Source organism: Nyctereutes procyonoides, unplaced genomic scaffold, assembly GCF_905146905.1.
Source record: "Nyctereutes procyonoides isolate TBG_1078 unplaced genomic scaffold, NYPRO_anot_genome, whole genome shotgun sequence".
NCBI classification, from domain to species: domain Eukaryota; kingdom Metazoa; phylum Chordata; class Mammalia; order Carnivora; family Canidae; genus Nyctereutes; species Nyctereutes procyonoides.
Genome location: NW_026575052.1, coordinates 30,689,960 through 30,712,719, shown reverse-complemented (window position 1 = coordinate 30,712,719; position 22,760 = coordinate 30,689,960). Strand labels below are relative to the sequence as shown.

The 22,760-nt window shown below is 48.3% G+C and overlaps 1 protein-coding gene across 1 annotated transcript; it reads left to right on the top strand.

Annotated features, from left to right (window-relative positions):
• Positions 1 to 20,705: 20,705 nt before the first annotated feature.
• Positions 20,706 to 22,459, top strand: CARTPT (CART prepropeptide). Its single transcript, XM_055332922.1, has 3 exons — positions 20,706 to 20,864; positions 21,287 to 21,370; positions 22,279 to 22,459. The coding sequence occupies exons 1-3, from the start codon at positions 20,706 to 20,708 to the stop codon at positions 22,384 to 22,386; spliced, it is 351 nt and encodes a 116-aa protein (XP_055188897.1). The 3' UTR covers positions 22,387 to 22,459.
• The last annotated feature ends 301 nt before the right edge of the window (positions 22,460 to 22,760 follow it).

Here is a 22,760-nt window from a genome sequence, read left to right as displayed (position 1 = left end):
CCCCTTAGTCTTTGTGCTTCTACCAACTGTACTGAGACGCCTGCAGGGGTGCTGGGGGCTCACCTGACCGACTTGTGTCCTTGGTAGTGGGCTGTGCAGCCTGCCTGCCTGCTTGTGCAGGCCCAGCCTGTTCCTCATGCTCTTATCTGGGCAAAGGTGCGAACGACACGGTTCCCTGCGTCCAATCGCCTGGTACTGTGGGGGAGTCTCAGAGGGTGTCTGGCATAGGCCGCCCCTCGTGGCTTCCTGGGACGTCCGCCTGAGGAACACTTGAGTATGCAGAGCAAGAGGCGAGTCGCTCTGGGTTAGGAAAAGTCAGGGCATTGTTTTGGCTCATCCCTATTCCTGACCCCGACCCCAGCCTTGACCCCAGCCTTGACCTCAGTCTCTGAAGGAGCTTGAAATCGATACAGTCACAGACAACAGAGAGTAGAGCAAGCATGCCCACTAAGTGGGGCCCTTGCTCCTTCGTGGGGGTGTGGGGGAGGCCCCACCGCAGGCGGGACCGGTTGGGGCAGGCACAGCCCAGTCGCTGCCCTGACCGCCAGTATCGTGTCCCACGTGCACCTGCCATCTGGGAAATGATCTCGATGGACCTCAGGGCTGGCCAGCCCCCTGACACAGAGCAGAGGGCAGACACCTGCCTTGAGGATGTGGCTAAAGGCAAAGAAAAGCAGAATGTGCTTTTTAATAAAGCGTCTTAGGGAAGACACACAGCTTACGGGCATTTTTTCTGCTTGTATGACCCGGGTGCGAGGAAGTCTAACCATTTCCTCCTCCCTCCTCCCTCTCTAATCTTGCCTCCTTTGTAGAGCACACTTACCCAGAATTGTCCGGTTCATCACCGCCGTGGCAAGGATGGGCAATGCGTTCCTAGCGAGATCTACGGGTGCGTTTCCCACAAAACCCATTGGCTTCTTTTACTCTACATTTGGTTTAAGACCAGAAAAAGGGGAGCAAGGAGCAGTTTGTTTATGATAAACAGAAATAATGTAAGATGTGGATTCCAAATAACTGAGAGCACACTTCACAGAATTTTACACTAAAAACAACCAGTTAAAGAATCCTTTTAATAGTAGCCCGTGTGATAAATGAGAGCCCCTGGGAATAGCCAGTCTGTGAAAGGATGGAGAATTAATCCAAGAATGGCAGGTAAATTCTACTTCCTGAGTGTGAGGGCTGTGTCACCCTTCCCGATTAGATAGATGTCAACATAAATTCAAGATTTTATAGGAAAACCTAACTGAATGAAGTCTCCCTCACCCATTCTTCTAGAGAGGTGGGTCAGGGGGCAGAGAGCAGGTGGGCTTTGGATCAGCTCTGACTCACATGCTGGCTCTGGCGCCCGTCTAACCGTGGGACCGCAGGCGCCCTGTGCTCTACCTCAGTGTCCCACCACCTGTGGGGACCCTGCAGGCTGCACCGCGCATTCTGGTGCCCATTTTGCCTATGTCTGTCTCACACCCACGATTATTTCGCTGTGGCCTGTTCCCCCCAAGACTCACCTACATGTGGGTTTCAGGTGACTGGTTACTGCCCGCATACGCGTCACGAGCATCATAGATGTTGATTTATAAATGTCAATGCTATCGAATTACAGAGAGATATGCTTGTGTTGTGAACATTTCCAAGTCTTTGCTTTATCTTAAAAAATAGGATCTCTGTAATATGTGACATTGAGCACGTATCGTCAATTCTGATCTTAATGCAGTGTATGCTTCTCTGAATTGCATATGATTTTGATTCTGTCACCAGAGTGGACTCTTCCCTGAATATGCTATTCTTTTTTTTTTTTTTTGCAATTACTGGTTTTGTGCAGTTATCATTTACTCTCTTAAGAGCCTTTAGGATTGTAAAGGACTTGAAGCAGCAGACCGTGAACACCATAAGCTTGGCCTCTGAAATCCGATTGCTCGGGTTCAAATCTCAGCTCTGCTTCTTATGTGCTGTGTGACCTTAAACAAATTACATAAGCTCTCTGGGCCTTAGTTTCCTCATCTGCAAAACAAACAAACAACCCCTCCGCCAAACCCCACGAGATAATAGCATAGCATTGTTAGAACTCGATGAGTTCATCCCGGTAGGACCCGGCCCCGTTCTAAGCTATAATTGCTATAAAGGTTGAAGAATTGAATTGTTGATTTTGCTAATAATTTAAAAGGGATGAATAAGACAATTTAATGGTGTATTCTAAACTAGTAAGATTATTAACTATTAAATTGATGGTGATTAAAATATGGGTATAGTGTGCATGATTGTGATAGAACTTGTAAGAGGAATATGCGTGTAGAACATCTGGTGCAGGGCAGCCCCGGTGGCTCAGCGGTTTAGCGCCGCCTTCAGTCTGGGGCTTGATCCTGGAGGCCAGGGATTGAGTCCCATGTCGGGCTCCCTGCGTGGAGCCTGTTTCTCCCTCTGCCTGTGTCTCTGCCTCCCTCTCTGTGTCTCTCATGAATAAATAAAATCTTTAAAAAAAAAAAATCTGGCGCAGAGTAGATCCTCAGTGAGCAGTAGCCATTCGTCCTTATTCTATCACTAAATGAACCGGGGCTAGGTTGTACCCAAGGGCATCTTTACATTCCTTTCTGTGCCTAGAACTTCGAAAGAGAGCAGCTTTTAAAAAGTATGTTGTGGGATCCCTGGGTGGCGCAGCGGTTTGGCGCCTGCCTTTGGCCCAGGGCGCGATCCTGGAGACCCAGGATCGAATCCCACATCGGGCTCCCGGTGCATGGAGCCTGCTTCTCCCTCTGCCTATGTCTCTGCCTCTCTCTCTTTCTCTCTCTGTGACTATCATAAATAAATAAAAATTAAAAAAAATTAAAAAAAAATAAAAAGTATGTTGTTTTCTGGTTCGGTAAGAAAAAATGTGACGAGTGCTGGTGCTGTCGGTGTTTCCAGGTCAAGGGCTGGGCGGCCGGTGTGATGGGCGTGGCTGGGGCAGTGCAAGCAGATAGGAGGTGAGGGTCCTGAGGCTTGTGCCTTCCTGCCCTTTACTTCCCTTGCTGCTCCTGCAAATCTTGTTTTGAGGCAGCAGACCCGGGAGCCGCCTGCTGCAGCTGCTGGAGTGGAGGCGACCTGCATGGGCCGCGGTTGCTGGATGGTGGATTTTAAGCCTACGGCCTTCCCTGTGTTTCTCGCTGATCCCTTAGTTCCTAGTGATGGGCAGGGACCCATGGGGCCACGTGGCAAAGGGCCCAGATTCACCAGTGACAGGCTGTGTGACTCCCTGACCTCCCTGCCCCTTAGTTCCCTTATGTAAAAAATAGGAGAATAATTTTTTTTAAAGATTCTATCCATTTATTCATGAGAACACACACAGAGAGAGGCAGAGACCCAGGCAGAGGGGGAAGCAGGCTCCACGCAGGGCGCCCCACTGCGGGACTCGATCCCGGACCCTGAGATCCTGGCCTGAGCCAAAGGCCGGCTCTGCTCCAGCTGAGCCCCCCGGCGACCCCACGACCCCCGCTCTGCGTAGAAAGCGCCATCGGCCACTCGCCCCCTTTCCCCGCAGCACGAGGGCCGCTCATCCGGGAGCCACTGTCCAAGCGGCTTCTGCGACCCTCGGGTCCCGGGGACTGTCCTCGCCCACGGCTGTGGACCATGCGTGGTGGGTGCGGCCCTGGGGTGGGCTTGGCCCGGCCTGACTGGGGGGGACCCCCACGCGACCCTGCCCATCGGATCCCTGGGGAGGGAGATCCCCGCGGCGTGTTTCCTGGATCTGATGGAGCGCGCGCCCCATGGCAAGTCCAGCGCCAGGTCCCTAGGGACCCCCCCCACGGGCACTGCAGCGGCTCTGGGGGTGAGTCCTCCTGCGCCCCACCTCCTGGGGGCCGAGACCTGGCACGGGCTCCTTGGACACCGGGAGGTAAACTGTGCCTCGCGGGAGATGCCTCGGACAGTCGGAGTGTGTGGAGCCTCGGTGGGTGCGGGTGCGGGTGTCGCTGCGGGGGTGAGCGGGGGGGAAGGGAGGCTGGCACTTGCACTTGCGTCCGGCAGGCTTGGTGCGGGCTCGCCTGGGAGGCAGGGACCCGGGGGCGCAGCTGCGAGGGCGGCCCAGGACGCGGGCCGTGTGCACCTGCCCCGCGCACCTGCCGCGTGCACCTGCTCTGCGCACCTGCTGTGTGCACCTGCCGAGGGGCGCCCGCCCTCCGCCGCAGCAGGGTCCAGGCCCCGGTGCCCCCCGCCCGCGGCTGCTCTCCTTGGCCCATGTCGTGCACGGAGTTGGGTGGGGGGGCGGCGGCAGCGGGGAGCCGTGGGTCCTGGGAATTCGCAGAAGCGGATGCTGTGATAAGGAATAGCAGCCGGCGAGGGACAGGCCGAGGGGCCTTAGAGCCGGGGTCTGGGGGGTGAGGAGAACCACGCAGCGCGGCCGGAGTGGGGGGCCCTGCAGCCTAGGAGACGCTCATTGCACAAGAGGGGGGGGGCAAGGCCAGGCCGCCCTGCATCCTGTGGGCCACGATGGGGTCCGGAATCAGGCCCAGTGCAAAGGTAGCGCTTCTAGGGTCTAAGCTGGGGAACTGAGTCCCCCCCTACCCCCCTCCCCCGGCTCAGCTCACCTGTCCCGTGGGTGCCTGACGCTCAGCGCGCTCCCCGCGGCGTCCTGGCTCAGGGGCAGGTGCAGCGACTGCCCACCGCCCTGCACGGGAGGGGCCCCTCATCAGTCCCGGTGGCGGAAACCGCAGCGAGCTTTCCTTTTCTTTATTCTAAATCTTTCAAACAATTTTACTTATTTATTAGGGAGCGAGCGAGTGCACACGCCGGGGGGGCGGGGGCAGAGGGAGCAGCAGACTCTCTCCCAGCAGGGACCCCCCAGCCAGGCTCCACCCTAGGCCCCCGGGATCCTGACCCGAGCTGAAGGCAGACGCAGTCCCCCGGCTCCCACCCCCTTTTCTCACCTTCCAAGGGAGGGTTCCAGGTCCTCAGGTTTCGGATATTGGTACAACGTCCCCGAGAACCTGCTTTGAGGAGGAATGTAAGGTGGGCAGAGATTCACCGTGACTCTTAGGTTCAGTGACCGGGGGCCTGCAAATGTAGCTGACCACAGGCACGTCCACAGGACAAATGTCACGCAACTGTTATGAGTATTTACCTGTGTGGGGGTTCACAAAGCAAGTGAACCTCGATCAGTTGGCCTTGGGGGCTTGCCTACCCCCCTTACCAAAAGATAGAGGGTGTGGGCTCCAAGGCATGATAAATGGTGAAGAAGGGACTGGGAGGTACGTGGGGGAAGCTAATGGGAGATGAGGGCTACGTTGTTATTAGTTTTTAAGACTTTATTCACGAGAGACTCAGAGAGAGGCAGAGACCCAGGCTGAAGGAGAAGCAGGCTCCATGCCGGGAGAGCCCGACGCGGGACTCGATCCCGGGACCCCGGAGTCACGCCCTGGGCCCAAGGCAGACGCCCTGGGACCCATGTTTGTGGTATTAAGTCGAATGGAGATGGAGCTGGGGCGGGGAGGACAGCGCCCCCAGTGCGGCTGCTGTTTCGAGCGCGGAGCCCAACGAGCGGGGAGGGGACTCCAGAGCTGGTGGCAGGTGCCAGAGGCAAGGTGGCTGGGCGGGGAGAGGCCGGGAGAAAGCGCAGCGGGTGACCTTTGGTCTCCTGAGTGACCTGGCCTACCTGAGGGAGCCGGAGAGGTGCACAGCACGCGGTGTCCCCCGGCCGCGCCCTCCTGGTGTCCCCGCGTCCAGGCTCAGCTGCTCCGCTCAGACCCTGGAACACCTGACGTGTCGTGGGGGGTGGGCAAGGAGGCGACTGGCCTCGTGTTCGCACAGATGGAGGAGTGCGTGCCTGCTGTAGTCGCACGTAAATGACAGGACCTTAGAATTAGGTCGTATGTCGGGAAGAACTTTTCAACAGTGGGGCCTCGGGGATGCTCTGATGAGCTTGCCGGGCCATGAAGTCCCGATGCCTTCGCCGTTGGGGATTTATCCAGCGTGTTCCAGGTGTCACACGGGCCGGAAGCCTCCTGTCTGTCTCACTGTTGGGGTTTTAAAAATTTTTTTAACTAAGTTTTAAATTTTAATTCCTGTATACTTAACATACAGTGTGGTACTAGTTTCAGGGGTACAATTTAGTCATTTAACAATTCAGTGCTTACCCAGGGCTCATCGAGCTAAGTGTACTCTTGACCCCCTTCAGCTCTTTGGGTGACCATCAGTTTGTCCTCTAGCATTAGGAGGCTGTTTCTTGGTTTCTCTTTTCCCTTTGTTTCTTAAATTCCACATAATGAGCGAAATCATACTGTACTTGTCCTTCTCTGACTGACTTACCTAGTATCCGTGTTTTCTGGCAAATGGCAAGATTTCATTCTTTTTTATGGCTGAGTAACATTCCATCATACACACACACGCACACACCCCACATCTTTATTTATTTACAGGTGGCCCTCGGGCTGCTTCCACACCTGGGCTATTGTAGGTAAGGCTGCAATAAGCAGAGGGCTGCATGTATCTTTTTGATCTTATTTTTAATTTTTTGAGGAAACTCCATACTGTGTTTTATGGGGAAGGTATTTTCACGTGCACTTGACGGGTGTAGAGCCTGAGGCTTGGAGGATGGCTTGGCTTCCCGGTACAGGGGGGTCCACCCGCAGAGCAGGTAAGCGTCTGGCTTTTGCGCCTTTGCTGTTTTCCAGTACACCACTTTCTGATCGGTGATCGTCACACAAAGGCTCAATGCCCAGTGGCACACTCTTGTCTAGTGACGGCCTAGTGAACCGACCCCGGCTCAGGGTTGCCCATCTTTCGTTATAGGGACATTACTGTGCCCTCCCCGCAACCCGAGTCTGCCAGCTAAAGACACATCTGTGTAAACGACGATGAGGGCTGACTGCTAGGAGGCCAGCGCTTACCAGGACGTGCAGTCAGGCTCTGCAGATGTGCTTGTTTTTTTCAGTTTTGCAAGTTTATCTCAGAAAGAGATATGTAGGTCATCTGAGGACCCAGAGTTGGAGATGCCATGGGTGGAAACCAAGGCTGCTGCCTCACGTACCTTCAGAGAGTTCAATATTATTTTTATTTATTTTTTAAAAGATTTTAAAAATTTATTTATTCATGAGAGACACACAGAGAGAGAGAGAGAGAGAGAGAGAGAGGCAGGCCCACCTTGGGGAGCCTGATGCGGGACTTGATCCTAGAACCCAGGGATCACGCCCTGAGCCAAAGGCAGATGCTCAACCACTGAGCCACCCCGGTGCCCCAAAGAGTTTGATTTTAAAAGAGTTGTCAGCATTCTATAATCAGGATGTTTCATGTAAACGTCCAAATTTCTATCTCCTTTTGACAAGCTAGAAGATCTACTTTCCCTGTCATCTGGTATCTTGCCTCCCAGACACCAGGATCTGCAGCCCTAGGCCAGAGCGGAGGCGCCGACCCGAATGAGCAAGCACCAGACACCAGGAGGGCCCAAGTGCTCAGGGAGGGACATACTCCGGCTTCCACTGGGCGAGATTTAAAGGCCACCTGGCGGGCCACCCACCACCAACGCCAACTGAATCAGAATCTCTGAGGACGGGTGTCCTTTGAAAATCTCCCAAGGTGGTTCTAATTTGCAGCCTAGTGTCAAACTCGGTTTAGGGTTTCCGCATAGACGACACTCCCGCTGGGGGCCTCCGTGGGAGAAACGGGTCTCTGAAGTCCTGCGCGCAGAATTGGTTTTCACCGGTTTCCCAGCTCCTGGGCAGCCCCTTCACTTACCCCGGTTTCCGTGTGTGCAACCGGGCTTTTGCAGGCGTGTTTCTGCAGGATCCCGGGGCAAGAGCACAGAGCAGAAAGGAGCCAGGCATGGTTTCAGCCTCCCTTTGAAATGCTTGGGTGCCCAGACTATCGGACGGCCAGTCTTCAGGTTCCTAGGAAACAGGTCCTGGCATCTGGAGGCTGCTTGCTCTTTTTCGTGCACCCTTGCTTTAGAAAGGAAACCTAATGATTAAAAAAATAATAATAAAAATAAAACAAACTTGACAGGTCCCTCTGAAGACTTTTTCATCCCCCAAGGAGAAATTTCATTAGCAAGCACCGGGAGGGATCGGTCTCCGTGGGTATCTGACGGCTGCCGTGGGCAAAGCTATGGTTTATAGTCCATTCGGACCCTCCTGCGGGGCCCTGGGTGGAAGCTGGTCCAGCAGCAAAACCTTCTGGGGGGTGGGGCTACCCCGTCAGCAGTGCAAATGGCACAAAATGACATTTGCATCTGGGCGAAAAGCCTTATAAATGCTAATGGCTGTGCCTTGTCAGGGTCTCTCCCTGTCAGTGAGGAGTGGGAGGTTTGCGTCTGCTCAGGGTGAGATCTTTGCTCTTCCAGTAGCTAAAGCTCCCCCAGAGGCCTCGTGGGTTTCCTGGGAGATCTTCAGTGGTGCATACACAGGGCCTCGGTCCACAGCTGGTGGCCGGCGTCCCGAAGCAGAGTCCCGTTCCCACCAGGAGAGTCCGAGCTTGCACTTGGAGACTCAGCCTGACGTTTTTGCAGTTTCCCATCAAAAACGATGTGGTTTGTCAGGGGACCATGGGGATCTTGAAAATATTGAATATTGAAAATATTGAAAATTGAAATTGAAAATATTTTAGATCTTGTTTTATTTTCTCTCTTTTGCTCCCTCGTTTCTCACCTCTTTTTTTTTTTTTTTTTAAGATTTTACTTATTCATGAGAGACCCAGAGAGAGGCAGAGACACAGGCAGAGGGAGAAGCAGGCTCCCTGCAGAGTGCCTGATGCAGCACTTGATTCCAGGACCCAGGGGTCACAACCTGAGCCAAAGGCAGGCACTTAACCGCTGCGCCAACCAGGCGTCCCTTTTCTCACCTCCTTTTTTGAAATGATGATAAAATTGAAAAAGTAAATGATCTAGTCCAACTTCCTTCCCACTGTCCTGCAGACCTGGATCCAGTTCCTTAAATGGTCAATTTTATCACCTATAGAATGAGGAACACATTATCTGTCTACGGTGGGTAAAAATGAGTCTTTCACCAAAGTTTAATTACTCTTGTTACTATTTTGGGAGCTTATCTTTGCACATCAAGCTCTCTTGGAAAACCCCTTGGGGTGTGTTCATGACCCCTGGATGGAGAGGACATCGATCCAGCCTGGCTATCAGCTATCAAGGTGTTTGTGTTTTATAAAGGAGGGTATTGGCATCCTAAAAAAACCTGGCCTTGGATTCTTTGTAGGGTGAAGTGTGTACCCTGAAACCTTGCCAGATGGTGCAAAGAGCCCCATGGCAGTGCTCCTTAGCCAGGGAGTTCTATCAGAATCACTTGGGGTGACCTTTTCAAGCTACCTGAGCTCCACTGCCCTCCTCTACAGACATTCTGATACCTCAGGTTTTGGAGGTGGGATGTGAGCATAGGTAGTTTTGCAAACAAAAATTTCTAGTTGAATTTTAAAAATACGTGTTCATTCGTGAGAGAGATCGCAGAGGGAGGGGGTGAGGCTGACTTGCCCCTGAGCAGAGAGCCCAATGTGGGGCCTGGTCCCAGGACCCTGAGATCATGACCTGAGCTGAAAGTAGACTCCCAGCCAACTGAGCCACCCAGGCGCCCCTCTAGTTGATTCTGATCCTTTCTCCTCAGGTCGATTGCCACTCACCTAAGGGTAAATCGAAGGGTCTCTCTATGTGGCCTTACCTCTGACGTGCAATGTTCCAGAGATAGTCTGTTTGGAAAAATGTCTGTCACCTGATGAATTAAGATTGAGAACAGAAGAGAAGAAACATCAGCATTTCTGTGTGATGCCTGAGGGTTCCCCTGAGGAAGTCCCAGGTTGGCCTCTTCTTTGCCCAGAACACTTTTCCCTTCTTTTCCGCTCAAATAATTTTACCATCCCAGTCTAGCTCATTTGATGACCTACCTTTGCCCCTAGCCTAAAGAGTCTATCTTTCTGCACTTTTAATTCACTCATTGTCTGGATGATTTATGTGACAATTCAATTAGCAATTGATGGCCTAGCTTCTGTTTCAGTTGAATGCAATTTGTCTTATATTGCTATTTAATTTTTCACTTATCACTGTCTAGTGGAAAGAGTGCTGATCTGAATTTTTGTTCAGGCTTTACTTCTAACTGCATATCCTAGGCGAGATATCTAACCTTTCTGGGCTTCAGAGCCTCAGTTATAAAATTCCACAGCTCTCTTTCTTGTCTCACCGCTCAAACCTAGATTCTTGCACAATTCTTGTTCATTTACTTTTACTTTCTTTTTGACAATCATTGTGATAGATGGTTTCTAATATGGTTCCCATTAATCTCTGCCTCTTGATATTCATGCCTTATGTCATTTCCTGCCCTTTAGTGTGGGCAGGACTCAGTGAATCGAATATGGCAAAAGTGTTGAGAGGTCCCTCCACTGACATCTTGCCAACAACCACTGAGTTGTCTTGGATGTAGATTTTGCCCCAGTTGAACCTTGAGATGACTGCAGCCCCAGTCATCTTACACGTGACGGTTAAACCTTATGGTTACAGCCTTGTGCTGATGCTGAAAGAGGTGATTTAGCTAAGCCATGCCTGATTCTTGACCCACAGAAATGGTGAGATAATAAAGATGTATTGTCTTCAGCCACCGAATGCTGGGATAATGTGTAACACAGCATAGATAACTAGTACTATCTATGAGATGGGTTGATGGGTATGGTAATCTGTCTACCTGAGTTGGCCTGATTAAACTAAATTATGCTGCAGAAACACATGACCCCAAAAGCTCTGTGGCTTAAATTCACAAAGTTTTTAAATTTACTCACCCTATATGTCCATGAAGGCTGATTGTAGCTATGCTTGACATTTTCTTCCCTCCAAAACCCTCCATAACACCGGCTGACAGAGCTGCCTCTATCTGGAACATTGCCAATCTGCATGGAAGAGGGGGGAAGTCAAGGCAAAGTGTCCACTGGTTTTTAAAGCTTCCCTATGAGAAGAGTGCCTCATACTTCTGCTGTATTTCATTGGCCGAAGTGAGTCACATGGCCATACAGACGTTGAAAAGGATCTACTTTTGTAGGAGTCCAAAGTATAATTCTCACAAAAACAAACAAACAAACAAACAAAAACAAAGTATAATACTCCTGCAGGGAGGGCCACTAAATACTTGTGAGTAGCAACACATTATAACATTTACCACTGAACAGGGGGTGCAGACACCCTCAGACAAGTGGGCATAGAGGCCCTGGACCCTGAGAGGAGAGGATGATTGAAGAGCTGTGTTTCCTAGAGAAGGGTAGAAAATTAAGGGAGTGTTAGGCACTGAGGAAAATTGGAGGATTTTTAAAAAAGTATCCCCATAATCGCCATTGTCATCTCCCTAAGATCCCCATAAATCAGTGAACTCTCTGTGGCAGTTGCAGCTTTAGGACATCCCCCACGCTGTACCTGTCTTCTGGTGAGATTGCTTTCCTTAAGATCTCTAAGCTTCTTCTGTATAGAAATATAAGAGCTTCACTTGTCTCTAATCCCATTCATAAAGTTAAACTGGATTTCCAAATACCAGTCTTCCTGTAGTCAATTCATAGGATAGGAAAGCTTGACACATGACCTTGGGCAAGCCTGCCGTTCTCTGGGCTTCACTCTTCTCAAAGTTCTACTCTAATCTCACCTTTCTGAGTAATAACCAGAGTCACTATGGGCCTTCTAAAGATATCAGGGGAGCTTAAGGAATGATTGCTAGCCCATGCGTCTCAGAGGTCTTGCCAGGCGGGCTTTATAGAGGCAGTTTGACGGGAAGTGCACAGATCTGAGTGTCAATATATCTAGCTTGCAGTGTGGGAAAAGTTGGGCCTGACTTAGCTGGTAAGCCAGGCCAACATGATGGATCTTTTGTTAAAACCAGAACCAGATTAAACTTCTGTTGATGCACAGTAGAGAAATGTCAGGGCCACAGATTACCTAAAGAATAAAGGAGGAACTTGTTCAGGATCCTTTTTCCTATAAAGTATACTTTTGCCCTCGGGCCCTGCCTCTTTGGATCATGCCAGATGGTATTCTTTTTCTCCTGAGGTTATAGTTTATGTCAAAAGAAATAGGTTTTGCTTCAATGAGTCCTCAAGGAGGCATAGAAGAGTCCCAGAATCATGATTGTAAAAGTGACCTTAAATGCCATAAAAGCCAAACCCTGCCCAGCACAGGAGTCACTTTCTCATGCCCATGGTCTGGATGCTACTGAACAGAAAAAGGTGGTAAATTCTCAAGATTCTTTAGGATTTGATCCTATCTTAGTTCTCTTTCCATGTCGCACCACAGGGAGTGTATGGGAAGAGCACTGAAGGAGTCCATAACAAGGGTGTGGAGAGACTCTACCCTTCTTCCTAGTGACAGAGAGCATTGTGTACTTGGCAAAAAAATTTTCCGTTTTGCAACTGATATGCCTTTAATTGTTGGAGGAAATGTTGAGAGAGGCCAGAGTCTGTACCCCAGAAATCCTACTTCTGAGGTTGACCACCTGTAAAACAAAAGTATCCCTCTCTGATGCACTTTTTCCCTGATAAGAGGATGGTAGTGGGGCTTCTAGATAGTAAATTGGCAGTGCTTTTACATGGCCCGAAGAATCTATTCTGTAATAAATTGTGTAATTGATTACATGGTCACCCAGTTAAGTGAGTGTTATCTTTCATCTCCTAGCACCCAACTTTCTCCTCCTCATCGGACACAGTGCTAAATACTGGGAATACCAAGGCGATTAGATGTATTCTTTGCCATTGAGGGTTTCTTTGTCTAGAAAGTGAGATAGACATATGATAATATTATGCATGTTGGATGTTTTAATAAGTGCATGTATTAAGGTTTATGGAAAGGACAAGGTAAACCTGGTGGTATGATGGCCAGTGGATGAGGAAGGAGTCAGATAAGATAGGTCTTAAAACATGAGCTTTTTAGATGTTCAAGGTATGGGAGGGATCCAGGCATAGAGAAGGTCATGGACAAAGGCAGAGGTAGGAACATGGAGAGTGCACGTGGTAGTCACTGCTGTCTAGGCCTGGTACGCTGCACTCCCTTTTACTTTGGTGGAGCCATTTGACTAGTTCTTCAGGCTGATGAGTTGGAAACAACTGAAATATCCTTCTGGGCCAAAGCTTTTAATAGCCTGTTCAAGACTTTCCAGAGTTCTTTCTGTGCCCCCCCTCTACCCACCCCCAGAACACAACCAGCAATGTCAGACCTGGTGATTATCCTGTCATTTTTGGTCCCTGAATGACCATGATGAACACAGTACTGCATTAACCCTGATATATGTGTGAGATGAGTGAGAAACAGAGGTTTTTCCTTAGGTCACTAAGATTTGGGGGTTGTTTGTTATAGTAGCATAACCTAATTTAGTCCTCTTATCAGCGCAAAGGTAAGAAATAAGCATGGTATATCTGCCAACTAAAATAGAAGATGTCTGCTAGGACTGGTTGGGAGTGAAAGAAGAGGAGATTGGAAATGTGGGCCAAGATCAAACTATGAGAAACTTTGACGCTATGCTGAGAAGTTAACTTGACATTGTAGGCAATGGGCAGCCGTTGAAGGATTCAAATTGCCATCTGTTAAGTCATGTAGTTCATTTCTTCAGGCATCCTAGTCTGCTGCCTTAGTGCTGATGCCACACTTCCTACAACCTTAGGAGCTCTGGATCCAGAAAAGTTAGAGGAGAAGATGGGATACCTGTGGCACAGGAAGTCTGGGTTAGGTGTGCCATTCCTTCTGCTGCTTTGCAGGGGTGCTGTGCAAAAGAAACCAGAGAAAGATTTCTCTGTCCTGGGGCAAGTATCTCTTCATTACTAACACCTCCCCATATCTGACATGGGCTACTTTATTTATTTATTTATTTATTTACGATAGTCACACAGGGTGGGGGAGCAGAGACATAGGCAGAGGGAGAAGCAGGCTCCATGAACCGGGAGCCCGACGTGGGATTCGATCCCGGGTCTCCAGGATCGCGCCCTGAGCCAAAGGCAGGCGCTAAACCGCTGCGCCACCCAGGGATCCCTGACATGGGCTACTTCTATTAGGCTAGACCTTTTAGGTAAAAAATTTTGCTTTTAGTGTTAATATTTTAAAAATGGGATCCTTTGGATTCAACTATGCTTCTATGTCTTGTTCATTGGATCCAAATTGGAATGATCTGTTGCTGCTCTGAATTTTCCTTTTCTGTTCTGTTCCTTTGCAGTCTTGTTTCCCCACCTTTTACATTCCCTGTGTACCCCTACCCTCCAGCATCCCAGGCCACTCAGTTTCCTCAGATGTCCTTGCCTCCATGACTTTGCATACATTGCCTATTTGCCCCCAAGACTCCAGAGTGGGATGTTTGTTATTGTTGAAATTCTACTCACCCTCTAAGACCCAGCAGCTCATATTCTATTTTTTCATGAAGTTTCCTCTCTCTAGTGGGAATTAGTCTCTGACTTCTTGGGGCTTCCCTATCTCTATTAGGACCCTCACATCACTGAGGTGTTATATTCTGGGTATTTTTAAGGATGGCCAGACTCAATGATCAAGGGCAAGAACTCTGTCTTTATCTTTGCAGCCCTCATAGTACTTAGCAGTGCTGTGAACCTACTGAGCATTGAGATTTTTTTTTTTAATGAAAAGCCTTGAAATCGAAAGTTTTGTGTTTTTTGTTTTTGTGTCTTAAGTAGGCTCCACTCCAAAGTGGAGCCCAACATGGGGCTTGAATTCATGACCCCAAGATCAAGACTTGAGCTGAGATCAAGAGGCAGATGCATAACCCACTGACCCATCCCGGCACTCTGAAATTGAAAGTTTTTAAATTGAAATATTAAAAAAATTAATGGAAAGCTTTGTCTCACTTCTCTGCTTTGTTCCTTCGGGGCTGTCTGTGAAGCACGTAGTCTTTCTTTTTTTTTTTTTTTTTTTGCACGTAGTCTTTCCTATGCCTCTAGCACCTCCCAGTATAGCATCAACTCCAAGTGTCTTGATTTGCAGATTATTTTCTTCCAAATAGTGATAAAGTTGTTTGGTTAGAGAAGAGGGAGCATCCGTTCCTTTGGAAGGATATGGATTGAAAGTCAGTAAATAGAAGATGAATGTCAGTCATTTCTCTTTTGGAGACAGGGAGGATGGGGAGCAGACAATGTAGAAATGAAAAGTGTGCCACCTAAGAGATTAATGTGTACCAAAGAGAATAAAATGTTTAAACCTGGAGGAAAGTGCAGTTGAATACAAGTAAAGAGAAATACATTAAAATTTTTTTTTATTTATTTGAAAGAGATGAGACACAGAGAGCAAGAGGATGAGGGAGTGGGGTGGGGAGGAGCAAAGGGGAGACGGAGAAGAAGATTCCCTGCTGATCAGGGAGACATGGGGCTCAATCCCAGGACTCCAGGATCATGACCTTAGCCAAAGGCAGATGCTTAACTGACCGAGGCACCCAGGCACCCCAAGAGAAATACTTTAAAATAAAAATATTTAAGAAGTCAATAGAACTGAGCAAGTTAAAAAATTTTTTTAATTCCAGTATAGTTGATATACTACATGATATTAGTTTTAGGTGTACAATGCAATAAATACACAGTTCCATACTTCGCTCAGTGCTTATCATGGTAAGTGTACTTTCAATCCCCTTCACCTATTGTAGGCACCCTACCTCCTCCCCCCCACTCCCCTCTGGTAACAATCAGTTTGTTCTCTATAGTTAAGAGTCTATTTTTTGGTTTGTCTCTTTTTTCTTTTGTTTGTTTTGTTTCTTAAATTCCACATGTAAGTGGAATCGTAGGGTATTTGACTTTGACTCATCTATTGTACTTAGATGGATCTAGAGAGTACAAAGCCATATGGTTACAAATGGCAAAATGTCATTCTGTGTTATGGCTGAGTGATATTCTGTGTGTGTGTATCACATCTTCTTTATACGTTATCTACGGATGGACACTTGGACTGCTCCCATATGTTGGCAATTATAAATAATGCTGCAATATACATAGGGGCTCATATATCTTTTTGAATGGGTGTTTTTTGGGATCCCTGGGTGGCACAGCGGTTTGGCGCCTGCCTTTGGCCTAGGGCGCGATTCTGGAGACCTGGGATCGAATCCCACGTCAGACTCCCGGTGCATGGAGCCTGCTTCTCCCTCTGCCTGTGTCTCTGCCTTTCTCTCTCTCTGTGTGACTATCATAAATAAATAAAAATTAAAAAAAAAAAGAAACTGGCTTTTTTGAATGGGTGTTTTTGTATTCTCTGTGTAAATACCTAGTAGTGAAATTACTGGGTCATGTGCTATTTCATTTTTTTTTTTGAGGCATATAAAGGCTTATTTTATTGAATAACTGATCTGTGTAATTGCTGAGGCCACTATGTACAGACAAAAGAGTGGTCTCTTCCTCCTTGGACAGAGGCGTGGTGATTTCCTCCTTTTTGGCCTGGAGTAGCTCTTCACGGCACTGGTATGCTTCCTTGGTCTTAGATCTGTGGGCCTCAGCCTGGTCAGCCAGAAGCTTCTTGTGCGCTTTGTCTGCCTCAGCTGGTGGATGGGATTTTTGATGAAAATACACCTGTTTTTAACGGGCTATACCCTTCACTTCCAGGTACAGGCTGTGATATATGTGGCGGTAAATCTTAGATACAAGGTACCATCTAAACAGCCAGCATGAGATTCTCATCCTCCTTGCCCAGGTCCCCTTCTCAGGCATTCGAACCCTGGCAGTACCTTTTCTCTTACTGATGCCCATATGCCTGCCTTTCTGGTGGCCAAGGTGTTTTTCCGACACTGAGCCTGAGAATGGACAGTCACAGGCTTCTGGATGATCACCCCATTCCTGATCGGTTTTTCAACCTGCTGATGAGAGTTGGTATTGCTGATAGCATTGGGGCCCACCCAGACCTCCTTCTTGCCACAGGGGAGGACTCTGGAGGCAGGCCTCTTCTGAAGTCTAAGCATACTTATGGCTACAGCCACATTGATAAACGGAAAGTGTTAGCTTTTTGAGGAGCCTCCTTACTGTTTTCCATGGTGGCTGTGTCAGTTTGCATTCCTACCAACAGTGCAAGAGGGTTCCTTTTTCTCCACATTCTTGCTTACTTTTGTTGTTTCCTGTGTTTTTTATTTTAGCCATTCTGACAGGGATGAAGTAATACTTCATTGTGGTTTTGATTTGCATTTCCCTGATGATAAGTGATGTCAAACAACTTTTTGTGTATCTGTTGGCCATCTGGATGTCTTCTTTGGAGAAATACCTGTTTATGTCTTCTCATTTTTAAATTGGATTATTTGTTTTTTAGATGTTGAGTTGTATCACTTCCATATATATTTTGGATAGTAACCCGTCATCAGATATGTCATTTGCAACAACTATCTTCTCTCATTCCGTAGATTGTCTTTTAGTTTTGTAGATTGTTTCCTTTGCTGTGCAGAAGTTTTTTATTTTGATGCAGTCCCACTTGTTTATTTTTGCTTTTGTTTTCCTGACCAAAACTGAGGAACTGTTACTGTTGAACAAGACTTGGTTGGCAGAATGATGGAAATGGGTTTAATGGATAACAGAGTAATTTGGTGTTTGAGTAGTATGACAATCCAAAAACCAAGGGTTATTTTGGGTTATACAGGAAAAGAAATGACTCAAAATTTGAAGAAGGGAGGGAGAGAAAAGTACTGGAAGACTACTTTATCTTAAGAGGAGTGGTTCAGAGATGTTTGTCAGCAGAAAATCTCCGTGGATACAAACTGGTCACTGCTTATCTTTTGTGAGGTGATCTGCTTCCCTTTTCTATATCTGATATGAGAAATAGTGACTAGATTCAATTATAACTTTTCTTAACTTGTTTGGGGACATCAAAGGTAGGCTTTTTTTTTTCTGGAGTCATTATTAATTAGCAAGAATATACAAATTCTCCTGATTGTGCATGTGTTAGAACTGTAGAATAGCTCACACTTTTGTGTCCTCCCTGTTTGAACTTAGGTAAGTTGTCTCAGGAAGACAATGACCTTTGTGTTACTGTATCACGTGCTTCCTAAAACCAGTTTATCAAATAATTCTGTTCCAAGATGAAAAAAGCATTGTGATATGTGAATGATCAAGATACACCTGACTTGCTTCACAGGATTGTCTAAGGATCCCTTTCCAAACCCATCTACTAAACATGGTATCCTCCTTAAACGAAGATGAGCACCAACCTAACATCATTAGGATCTGAACTTTTGAATATTTTTCAATAGAAGTAGCACAAAAGGAAGCTTATTATTTGGGTGTTCTGGGCAGAACACTCTATGAGAGAAATTATTGCATTGGGCATATCCCCATCTTTGCAGAAGGATGGGCTAATGCCTATTTAGGGCAATTTTCCTTCTGAAGTTCAGAATACTTATATCACTGGAGATCATTTTTACAATAAGTGCCAATATGTCTCTGTAAGGTTTAAACAGCAAAATGTGCTATCACTAAAGTTTTGTTGTATAGAATCTAAAGGTATGTGTAAATGGCAGACTTGAGGGAGGTATTAGTTTAATTTTCGAGTTAGATTGAACTCAATGAAAAGTATTTTGATGCTGTTAATATGTGTGCTACTCATCAGGAGAGATATTACTTCTTGAATTACTTCCCAGTGTGCATTTGAGTAACAATTAAATGCTTGATAAACAAAGTAAACAGACACATATTATGTGACCCATATTACCTACCAAGCAATAAACCTGTGGGACAATAAATAGGTGGATATTTTAGATTGGGTGGTCAATAACATTTAAATTGAGATCTAAATGATAAGGACCAGTCAACTATTTAGAAATGCAGGTGACCTTTCCAGGTATGGTAAGGGCAAAAGCTTCAAAGTGAGAATGAGCTTGGCCTGTCAGGGGACCAAAAAGAAGGCCACTAAAGCTGGAATGGAGGGATCTGGGACAGAATGGTAGGACACGAAGCTGGAGAGAGGTACAGATCATGTAGTACTTTGTGAGTCAGGATAAGGAATTTAGGTTCCGTACTTAGTAAGATGGGAAGCCATCTGTGTATTTTTTTAATTTATTTTTTAGGATTTTATTTATTTATTCATGAGACACACACACACACACACACACACACACACACACAGGCAGAGGGAGAAGCAGACTCCATGCAGGGAGCCTGACATGGGACTCGATCCTGGATCTCCAGGATCAGGCCCTGGGCTGAAGGCGACGCTAAACTGGGGAGCCACCCGGGCTGCCCCATCCGTGTATTTTAAGAGTAAAAATACTCTGGTTGGTCCTAAATTATGGATTAGAGGAAGGCAAGAGAAGATGGGATGGAGCTGGAAGTGTAGGCAAGATATACGTTGGGGCAACTGTCCAGAACAGGTAGTAGTAATCGGGACAGAGAAAAGTGAATGGGGTTAGGAGGAGTTGAAAAAAAATGTGGTGAAGGAAGCCATGGGCAGGCAATTAAGAAGGTCTAAGTGAAGAAAACAACACCTCTCCTACAGGAACTTCAGTTTGCATCCAGGCCATAAGGATGCCCACCTTTTATTTTTTTATTTTTACTATTAGATTTTTTCTTTCTTTTTTATAAATTTATTTTTTATTGATGTTCAATTCGCCAACATGTAGAATAATACCCAGTGCTCCTCCCATCAAGTGCCTCCCTCAGTGCCCGTCACCCAGTCATTTGGGGAGTATAAAAGACACCCACGTTTTAAAAACCAGTCTTCCCAAGTCACTGAGCATCTGGCCCATCAGTGACTTCTGAACTCTAGAGATATTTTTATAATCAGGGGCTTGGATTTTTTGCTCCCTTTGCTTTCTTTCTATACAGGCTTCTTGGATATCAGGAGTGGGTGGTGGGTAACAGGGCTTCTGAGGATGGTGAATTTGCCCTAAGGAAAAGCTGAGATACTGCCTACCGCCCCTTACTTGGGCAGCCTCCTAGTCAAAAAGGAGAGGCAGGGAGGCTTAGCGCTTATTGTGCTACAGGCTGGAAGTTTTACACCTTAAAACTCATTCCCTCCTTGTGAGGCGCATATTTAAATACCAGTTTTACAGGAGACACACACACTCACGTAGGTTCTTTATTTTGCTCAAAGTCACACAGCTTGTAAGTGGTGGAGCCAGGACTGGATCAGAATGGGACTCTCTGTGCTCGCCACATTGCCCCCGAATTGGAGTTGGTCTGTTTTCCTGCTTTTCTCATCACCACATAGGTTCCATCAAGAGCTCATCCTGGGGAAGGCCATGATTTCCTCTTTGTTGTATTTACTATGTTTCCCCCACCCCCACCCCACATAGTGCCCTAGTAAAACGTTCACCAAACGTGCCTGCCCAGAGGCGACACTCGGTACTTGCTGCCGCCTAAGGGGCTGGGGTGACAGGACTGGCGGGGTGGATTGCTTTGCGGCTGCTGCTGCTGCTGCTGCTGCTCCTGCTCCTCGGGAATGAGGAGCGACTCGGCTGCTGTGCCTTGGCTCGAAGGCATTTTCCATTTCCTAGCCGCCCCCCTCTTCCTCCTCCTCCATCCCTCAGCTGTCGCCCCCCCCACCCCCGTTTCAGCTCTGGCCCCTTTGGGGGAGCATCCCTTGCTGCGGGGCTGACAGCCCTGGGAGCGGGTCCCTGTTCTCCGCGCTCTGGCTCGGTGCGCAGAGCTTGGTTCGCGGGCGCGCGGTGTCCAGCGGGCACTGATGTCAAGCGGTGGCGGGGCACTGCCTACCGACGGCTGACCTGGACCCTCCTCCACACCCACTTCCTTCGGCGCCCGCCCCCCCTCGGCTCGGGCTCTCTATAAAAGGCGAGAGCGCAGGGTGCCTCGGCGGCACCGACTTCAGCACCATGGAGAGCCCCCGCCTCCGGCCGCTGACCCTCCTGGGTGCCGCCCTGCTCTTGCTGCTGCCTCTGCTGGGTGCCCGCGCCCAGGACGATGCTGAGCTCCAGCCCCGAGCCCTGGACATCTACTCTGCCGTGGACGACGCCTCCCATGAGAAGGAGCTGGTGGGTATCCCCCGGACCCCCCTCCTGACTGCCGCCTGGTCCTTTCCTTTGTGGCCGTCCTCCCTCTCTCCCTCCTTCTCTCCCCACGCCCGTTGCCAGAGCCGGGGTGCAGGCAGATAAAAAACCAGTAAAGCCCTGGTTTGCATCTGGAAATCGTCTGGAGCCCACTGCTTCAGGCAGTTTGTATAGTGAATCCCTTGTCCCGGGCCCTCGGAGCAACAGGAGCCGCAGCAGCTGAGGGAGTTGCGGTCAGTGTGGGAAGCAGTGCTGGTTGGGTGAACACCCACCCAAGCCGTCCTTGGAGTCCGGGCCGAGTGTGGTGCGGGGAGCTTCGTAGCTAGGGCTGGGGGCGAGCACCTGGGCTGGGCTTGCGGCCAGTGCGGCAGCTTCGGGCTCCGGGGCGGGGGGGCGATGTGTTGCAGATCGAAGCGCTCCAGGAAGTCCTGAAGAAGCTCAAGACTAAAAGTATTCCGATCTATGAGAAGAAGTACGGCCAAGTCCCCATGGTAAGGGTTTGGGGTCACCCTCTTCCTGTTTTCTCAAGAGGAGATATGCCAGCTTGAGTCTGATATATGACCTTCGCCCTAGGATGTGGGTAAATCAGGTAATGGGTTGACAGAGTTCTGCGGGCTGCCTTTTGTATTCTGCCTCCAGACCATGCCCCTTGGTCTCTAAGGGCAGAGAGCGGAAGGGCCATTCGGGGGATCCAAGAGCTGGTGCCAGGAACCAGCTCTTGGGTCTGTGTGGAAAGGAGCATTTCTTGTGGATGAGCTTTTCCTCATCTCATGATAAATTCTCTGAATTGGAGGAGCCCTTAAATCTACTCAGTGCTTGTTCCTCCAGTTTTCTTCTTGCCAGCTAGAGCACTGCCAGTTTTTCTGATCTATGTTTTAAGGTCAAAATTATTGGTTTCTGGCTTGTCACTTTCCTTGGGGAATTACACACATGCACACTTGTGTTTTTTCTCTCTCTGTGTGTCACACACAGACACACACACACACACACACACACACACACACACCTTCATTGGGATGAGGAGACTTGAAAGCAGGGAGCAGAGGTTGTGAGAAAATACAGGTCTATTGTTTATTTCTTAGAAAAATGTCTGGTTGATTATTTTTCTTTTCGATAAACAGCTCAGAGAGCCAGAATAATGTACCATATCCCCGAAAAAATAAAGAGTGGAATAAAATAGGAGGGGCTCAATAATCACTTTTTTTTTTCCTTTTTATGATCTCTCACTGAAATGTTAAAGCTCTCTGTGTTTCAGGTCTGACTGTACTTACACCTCTGGTGATGGTGATAGGTTCTATCTATCTGACCCAAGAGGCAGACGTTGTGTTGATGGGGAGGTGGGCCTGTTGGGAGCCTGGGTTTGCTTATTTGGGGAGACCACACACTGTATCGTTTGCAGTGCCACGCTGGGGAGCGGTGTGCGGTGAGAAAAGGAGCGAGGATTGGGAAGCTGTGCGACTGTCCCCGAGGAACCACCTGCAATTCTTTCCTTTTGAAGTGTTTGTGAGGTGTCCACCCGCCTACATAAATCCCCACTGCCCTTACTTCCCCGAGAGGACCACACCTTCATCCCTGGAGTTCAGCTGTAGCAACAAAGTTTGCATTTCCCTCTGAGGGTTAAGGCGCCCTTTTCCTGCTGTTCACGAATAAAAGAACACATTAGATGTTACTGTGTGAAGGATAATGCCTTTTATGGTGTTGATACATGTGCAAAGTATTCTTTCCTCATCCACCTGACAAACTCTTACGTATCTGTGTAAAGAAGGGGAACTTCGCTTTGAAAATTGTATTTTTGTATGTGGTGTGGCAGGATAAAAATTAGACTTAGTTAATCTTGGTAGGTGATGTCACAACCTGGAAGATGACCCTCAATGACACAAA